The sequence below is a fragment of the Belonocnema kinseyi genome, chromosome 2 (genome assembly GCF_010883055.1).
Source record: "Belonocnema kinseyi isolate 2016_QV_RU_SX_M_011 chromosome 2, B_treatae_v1, whole genome shotgun sequence".
NCBI lineage: Eukaryota > Metazoa > Arthropoda > Insecta > Hymenoptera > Cynipidae > Belonocnema > Belonocnema kinseyi.
This window is the reverse complement of record NC_046658.1, coordinates 9,335,505-9,343,376: the sequence shown is the minus strand read 5'-3', so window position 1 is coordinate 9,343,376 and position 7,872 is coordinate 9,335,505. Positions and strand designations below refer to the sequence as shown.

Sequence of the window (7,872 nt, the reverse complement as noted above, 5' to 3'; positions counted from 1 at the left end):
TTCGAAGAACATGTTTTTTTGACTCATATTTATTTTTTCGATTTACGATTGGACCGTAAGACATAAAGAATTTGAAATCTACGATTTGAAATCAATAAATTATAGGGTACTTGACTGAATTTGGAGTAACCCTACATCGTCCATTCACACATTCTGGTGTGGACTATGCACGCCCATTTAATGTTCGCTTTGCTTCCGGTCGTGGCAGAAAGAGTTACAAAACTTACGTTGCGCTTTTCGTATGTTGTTGTACGCAAGCTGTCCATTTAGAACTCGTTTCTTATTCATCTACCGCTTCCCTCGCCGCCTTTCAGAGATTTTATTCAAGGCGGAGAAGACCTGTACACTTGTACAGTAATAATGGTACGACATTTCACGGTGCTGACCGAGAATAAAAAAATGGCCTTTTGAATCTTAGACTGGATGCTAATTTGCATAATGTGTTCGCAATGCAAGATACTACTGGGCATTGCATACCTCCTTCCGCTCCTCATTTTGGGGTTTATGGGAGGCTGGAGTTAAGAGTTTTAAACACCATCTGCAAAAGAATTGTAGGTGCACATACTCTTACATACGAAGAGTTGCATACCCTTCTTACTCGTATAGAAGCTTGCCTCAATTCCCGTCCTATTGCTCCCCTTTCAAATGACCCTGAAGACTTTTCCCATCTTACACCTGGACATTTTCTGATTTGAGCCCCTTTTACCAGAATTCCAGAACCCTCATTGGAATTTACTTCGGAAAATCGTTCAAATCGGCAAAATCAGTTCGAAATTAATTTAATTTAAATTATTAGTAATGACAATCGGTTTTATGCTTCTAAATACGTCTATCAAATTTATATGAAGTAGTTTTGTAACAAGTAAGTTTGAAAAAAAGCATGGTGAAACAACAAATTTATTTTATAAAAAAAATAATGAGAATTAACAATGTTAGATGTTGGTATAAATAAGTAATTCATTAGCAACAGTAGCCCTAGTACAATAACAGTTGATTTATTAGAATAAACGAATTAATCAATTAATTGAAGGATTAATTAACTTAAAAAAATTAAATTTAAATAAATAAATTAAGAAGGTATAGTTTTTATTTGTTTTCTGATCTTTTTATGAAAGAATTTAAAAAATAAATATATCGTTTCAGTTTAAGATAACATGTTCCATATTTCTCATAAATATATAGTTTTTATTCAATTTTTTACATTTACACCAAAGAATTTAAAAGTATAGTTTCAATTTAATATCAAACGTTCAATATTATTTATTAAAATACCAGATATTTTTAAATTAAGATATCGTTTGAGTTTATGATGAAATGTTCCATATTTATTATTCAGGGCATCCGCTAGCCCGGGAACAATGAAAAACCGGGAAATGACAGTGAATTTATTTTTTTACTCGGAATTTCACAAATCTCCGTTCAAAATTTAAGAATTTCCTGATTGAAAAATAACTTCATAATAATGTATTTTTTATTAAATATTGTTTCATTCTCAAATATTCAATTTTAATCTATTCCATTTCAAAATAATTTTAATTGAGAAAAAGAATAATTATTGAATAGTTAGAAATATTTCACCAAATATTTAAAAGTAAAGAATTTGAAACTGAGTTGTTTTACATAGAAAGTTTTTAATCTCTAGAATTTCGGAGAGCTTTTAAACTTTTACCGTTACAATTTTAATTGTTCTAATTCAAGAATGTTTTATCTGTAAGGCATTGAGTTGAATTTTGACGTATATATAATAATTGAACACTTATAATTTGTACACAAAATTTGAGTAAATTTAAGAGGTGTTTAGAAGTTTTTAAAAGTTCCAAAATTAATTTGGAACTTGTAATGATTTAATTTAAAACAAAATGTAGATTTTTCTCAATGAAAAAAAAATTTAGAAGCTTTTTAATAATTGTGAAAGGCTTTACAAGAAAAAAAAGATTTTTTTAAAATTCCTAAAAAAATCAAAATAATTTTACATTTTAGAAATTTGTTTAAAGAAAATATTCAAAAATATTTAATAAGATTTCTAAAATTATTAGGAAAAAATCTGAAAGACATTAAGATTTTTTTTTAATTTGCAGGATTTTCTAAAAATTGTAGGAAAAATGCGGTTAATTTCAAAAGAGATTTAAAAGTCTAGATTTCTCAAGATTTTAAAATAAAATTTTTAAGCTCTTCAAGGGTGTTTCTGTTTAAAATTAAAATAATTTAATTTGTAACTTAAGAATTATTCTTTTTTTTTTAATATAGTTTTTCAATTTTTAACGTTTCTAGCTTAAAATTGTTTCAAAATAATATAATATAAAAAATTTTAAATGAATTGATTCTTTAATTTAGAGCATTGAAAATGATAACGTGAATTACATTTTTACCATTTTTCTCTGAATCTTTGAACTCATTAATATCTAAAAGTTAAAAATTCTAAATTTTGTAGTTTGTCTGCATTTTATTAAAAATTGTTAAATTGAATAGTGTTAGTACCTTCAATTTTTTACATGTAAATTTTATTGTGCGTGAAAAATGTTTCAGAACCATAAAAAACCGGGAAATGACCGGGAATTTTTTCCTTGGATTAAACCGGCCACCCTGTTATTAAAATACTTAGTCTTTATTTAATTTTTAATATTTCTACAAAATAATTTTAAAATGTAAAAAAATAGTTTCAGTTTAGGATAAAATCTTCTATAATTTTTATTACAATATATAGTTTTTATTATTTTTTTACAATTATACGAAAAAATATTTAAAAATCAAAATATCGTTTTAAATAAGAATGAAATGTTTCATATTTTTAATTAAAATCTGCACACTGTACTTATTCGAATTTTTATATTTATGCGTAATTTTTACATTCACATCATTTTTGATTGAGAAAGTATTAGAATTGTTCGAAATTTGACACGACAGTTTTTCAACGGATCTCCACGTTTCGAGAGCCCCTGAATCCGAAAATCAGGTTTTCATGGTGGCATCTGTCTGTCTGTCCGTCCGGCCATCCTTTCGTAAACACGATAACTCTCGAAAAAATGAACGAATCAAATCCATCTTTGGCACACTTCTTTTAGGTCCTAAAAGAAAGGACGACTTCGTTGACCAGCCATTTTGATAAAAATTCAAAAAGTGAGCGCATTTTCAAAATTTTTTAGACCACTTTTTTCTGAATTTGAAAATTCTATGTACGGATATTTATAGTATTAAAAAGAACAAACAATTTATCCTTATGACTTTTTTCGATAAAAAAATTCTCAGAGTTATAGCGTCTTCAAAAATTTTTAAATCAACCGAAAATCTAAATTTCAAGCCAAAAACGCACGATATGAAAAAAAAGTAAAGAGAAGAAAAAAATTTCTTTTTGAAAGCCCTACAATATTTTCATAACAAATTTTTGGATTTTCTTCAAAAATCAAAAATTCAAATTTTGGTTGAACAAAAAAATAATTAAAAATAAAAAATTCCATTCTGTAGGCAAACTATGTAGGATACGAAAAAAAGATGAATTAACAAAAATTGTTATCCCAAAAAAGATCCACAATTTCGTTAAGAATCACTTCTTGATAGGACGCGTACTTTTTTTTTATTCGTGAAAAATAACGTTGAAAATTTTTTTTTAATGTGTGGAAAAACGACGAAAGTTAACAGAAAAAAATTAAATATAAAAAAAAAATAAAAAAAAACATTAAAAAAAATAAAAAAAAAAATAAAGTTTTTTCAAAGCATTCCAAATGCAAGGAATAAATATCCGAGCGCAGGCGCGAGATTGAACCGTCGTGCGTTCTAGTCGCGCTTAAACAAAATATTAAAATATTAATTGCCAATTATTATATAAACAACAATAATATTAAGAATATTAAATTATACAACAATCAATTATTGCAACTTCCAGAACAGCGACTCCAACCTCCAAAATCGTGCTTCGCTCCAACAAAATATCTTGTGTAAAAAAATGTCTTGCGCATGACGCATTCGGGTTTTACAAAAAAAAATCTCTTAAGATGGCTTTTTGTCAGACTCTAACATTTTCTTTACCTTCTGGCACATAAAATAAATTACATTTTTTGAGTAGCTGTCATTTCTCTTAAGATGGCTTTTGGTCAGTAGTAAAACTTAAAAAATATTCACACTTTAATTTGCCATACATAAAACCGAATGCCATTGCGAAAAATAGTAATCAAATTAATTTTTCACTAATCTTTCCTATGCTTGCCATATAAATTTAGGCTGGAAAGACTCCCAGCGCCATCTGGCCTCCTTTATATTTAAATGAATGTTTGAAGTCACGTGATTTCTCAGTTTGAGTGTGTGATGATAGCCTTGTCGCTTGAGAATAACAGTGTGCGAGCAGCAGTGAATCGCGGCAGATCGTTGTCCGATCTTTTTGGATCAGTAAAGTGATAAACTCAATAAAGACATTAAATCTTACATATTACAAAAATGTCTATATAAATGAGTGAGTGATCTGTGTGGTTCTCAAGAATGGTTTTAATCTGCCAAGTATTCTATACTTAAATTAAAACTTGAACTATTCATTATTTTTAACGATTCTTCTCTGTCTATTGCTGATCTGGCAAAATTAATTATTTATAAACGTAAACATTAAACAGGTAGGAATCTGGTCACGTGACCCACTCATCACATAACCTTGAGGCTATGTAGCGAGAGGGTCTCCTATTGCAAATACCTATATAGGGTCACCTATATAGGTCAGTATAGGAGCCACCTATAGGAAATGAAACAGCTTCCTGCATTGGATATTATATAGAATCCTATTAGTGGCCTATGTAAGACAGATGATGAGGCGGAAGTGCTGCGCAGTAGTTTCCTACAGCAGATACAGCTGCGCAGTAGTTATTTTAGAATATGCGATTGCTTAGTAGTAGGAACCTCTATAGGTTCTTATATGGATTCTAACATAGGAAAAAGGAACCCATGCCCTTACCATAAAATCATTTAGGATCCTATAAAAGATCCTATGTAGGCTTTCCCAACTTACGCCTAAACGACATATGGTATCGGTCTGAAAGCTTTGAAAACGAAAGAGGAGGCAATAAAGTGCTTTTATTTGCTTTGTTCTGGTGGTAATTTTGAAGGAAAAAAATTTCAAAGAAAATAAAACTGGAAGCTATATCGGTACTTTTCGTTCCGATCTTGCTTCCTAATAGAATCAGATATCGTGTTGAAAAGTTGCATTGCAAGCAATTTTCGATAAAAAAATTTATATGTTGAGATAGTACATATCTGTATCAGAGCAGCAATATTGCAGCGAGTACACACAACTTCGAACTTCTACGCATCTGTCGGTAATACAGATCGATCGACATTTCTTATTTTCATAAATAAACTTTTTTCTTCTCCTAACTCTGTGCCATGCCGCGAATGGTCCTTTAATATTTATTAATATTTTCCGAAAAAAATTCCCCGTTATTTAACCTTTTATTTTTAAATATGGGTGAAAAAATATTGATCTCAGGACTGACTTGATCAGCTGGTACACTCGTTATATGGCCTTAATCTACGAAATTATTTACCATGATTGGTTTCCTGAAGGCAGTCCCGCTATTGGATTGATCAGATGAAACATCATTAAAATTAGTTTTTTGCGGAGAAATGTGCCCTCTTTCACGTAAAGCCTTTTTAGGGGCCCTTTTCAGGTTAAAATTGGAATTATCACTGTTTAAAGTCGTGTCAAAAAACATGGGATCTTATGGAGAGGCCTTTCGCGGGCTCCAAAAAAGGTTAATTGTGGCTTTAGAATACGTTAAATATGGTTAGGAAAACTTTTTTCAGCCAGAAAATATAATGCAAAATTCGAATTACTTCTCATTTATATTTGCTTCCAGGGTATTTGTGCTTAATTTTAGTAAAATGTAGCCTAGAATAACAAATGTACCTAGAATCGAGTCAAATCAACATTTAAATTTACATTCAATTATTATTTCAAAAACATTTTATTTATATTGATCAGCATAAAAATCGGTTACCTAATTTAGTAACTGATATCCTACCCAAATTTTGTATTTAATTCCACATTTCCGAAATAAATAATGGGCAAAGCTTTGACTAACTTTCCCAGTAGCCGGAATACTTTAATATTACTAATTGTAAAAATATAATTATTTATGTTCAAAGCTTTTGAAAAAGGTACGCGTTGTACCGAAATGTAAAGGATTGAAAAACGAGGTTTTATTAACCCTTAAGGGTGTTGGTTAAATCCAACTTTGAATTATTTTTTATAGATACAGCACTGACTCAATATATATTTTTCCCGAAGCATTTGCGAACGAAAGAAAGAAAACTTGTCGAATATCCGGGGCTTTGCAGACGACAGCATTTGAACGGTAGGAATCGTTTGACAATTTATTTTTTACTCATAATTCTGACATAATAGAAAACTCTTGAGATATACCAGGTTTTCAAAGGGCCACGCTTTGATAATGGTGACCCTAAATTTTTCGAAATACGTTACGAAATGGGGAAAAAGTCAGACAAAACTGACATGCCCTGTGTGTGTCTTGTAACTGTACTCCGGATATTCGTCAAGTTTTCTTTGTTTCGTTCGCAAATCCTTCTAAAAAAATATATATTGAATCAGTGCCGTACCAATGAAAAAAATAATTCAAAGTCGGACTTAACCAACACCATTAAAGCGCCATCCTATCTAATAATTTCACAAAGCCCTATGTAGGGTCGTGGGCCCCCCAGCCGGAAAATTTCATCCTGCAAAGAGAGTATCCGTTATATCAATTAAATAAAATTACTGGATGAAAAGTGGAAGGAACGATTTTTAATGATTATTTCATTATTTTTTCATGTATTTTTTTTTTTGAGACTAATTCTTACAGAATGATTACAAATGAAAAAATAATGAATAATGAAAGCGCTATCCTCTACCGACACAAATTCCTCACATGAATACCCGATGCTTTGGACACACCGTGGGGTTGCACGAATAACAAGCCTCTTAGGCCCTGTTATCTTCTTTTCTACAGCACATGTAACAACTCTTTCTTGTCCAGAGACATGTTAGGAAAGAGCGCTTGCAAAAAATTTGGACACTTATTTTGCAGTACTTACACTCCTTTTCACTAGGACACATGATATTTTTCGAAAATAAAAATGAAAAATTTGTTCTGAAAAATCACCAAGCGACATGTGGTAATTGAGGATGCTAAAATAGGTTTACCCAAAAGAAAATTAAAAAAATATTATTAATGTTTGCGCTCTTTTGTGAATGTCATAGATTTCTATTTATAATAAATTATGAAACATTAATCGGAACTTCGAAAAAGGGGGCAATGTTGCAAAATTTATATGAGCTTCTTGGAACTCAGGTCCTTTGGATACGTTTATGATAAGATAATTCTAATTCGATTTACTAGGCTCCCGCACGCTTTTAGAATTATGGCTAGTGACCACTGACGCACTAACATGGGTCAGATTTAAAAACATATATGAAACAAGTCATATAGGAAAAGGCAGCGATTTGTCGCATTGTATGGTACTTTGAATACATTTCCGCAGCTATTTCACTTTATTTATAAATAGTACTCTTAAAAAATTGGTGTAAAATGTTATCGTTATTCGTCTGGAATATCTGAAAGATTTTTAACAAAGAAACAAAATCAATAGAAAAATGCAACTCACTCTCTATAACGTTCGTCAGCAGCTTTTTCAAGAAGAGGCATTCCTGATAAGAATAGAATAATGAGTGTTGTAAATATAGGAGAGGCAATAACAATCCATTCTATGCCTTCAATTACATTCAAGGATATTATGAAGATACCCCACCAAACAACAATCTCGCCAAAATAATTGGGATGCCTGGAAAGTCTCCACAAACCTGAAATTTTGTTGAAAGAATTGAATTATTTCTTTGAA

At 30.4% G+C, this 7,872-nt stretch overlaps 1 protein-coding gene across 3 annotated transcripts in view; it reads right to left on the bottom strand.

The window, feature by feature from the left end:
- LOC117182998 overlaps window positions 1-7,872 on the bottom strand; it is a 298,189-nt gene that overhangs the window by 83,678 nt on the left and 206,639 nt on the right. For all 3 annotated transcript variants that reach the window (XM_033376129.1, XM_033376127.1, XM_033376128.1), the window contains exon 5: window positions 7,639-7,834. In XM_033376129.1, the coding sequence (XP_033232020.1) occupies window positions 7,639-7,834 (196 nt within the window). The remainder of the gene's footprint in view (window positions 1-7,638; window positions 7,835-7,872) is intronic.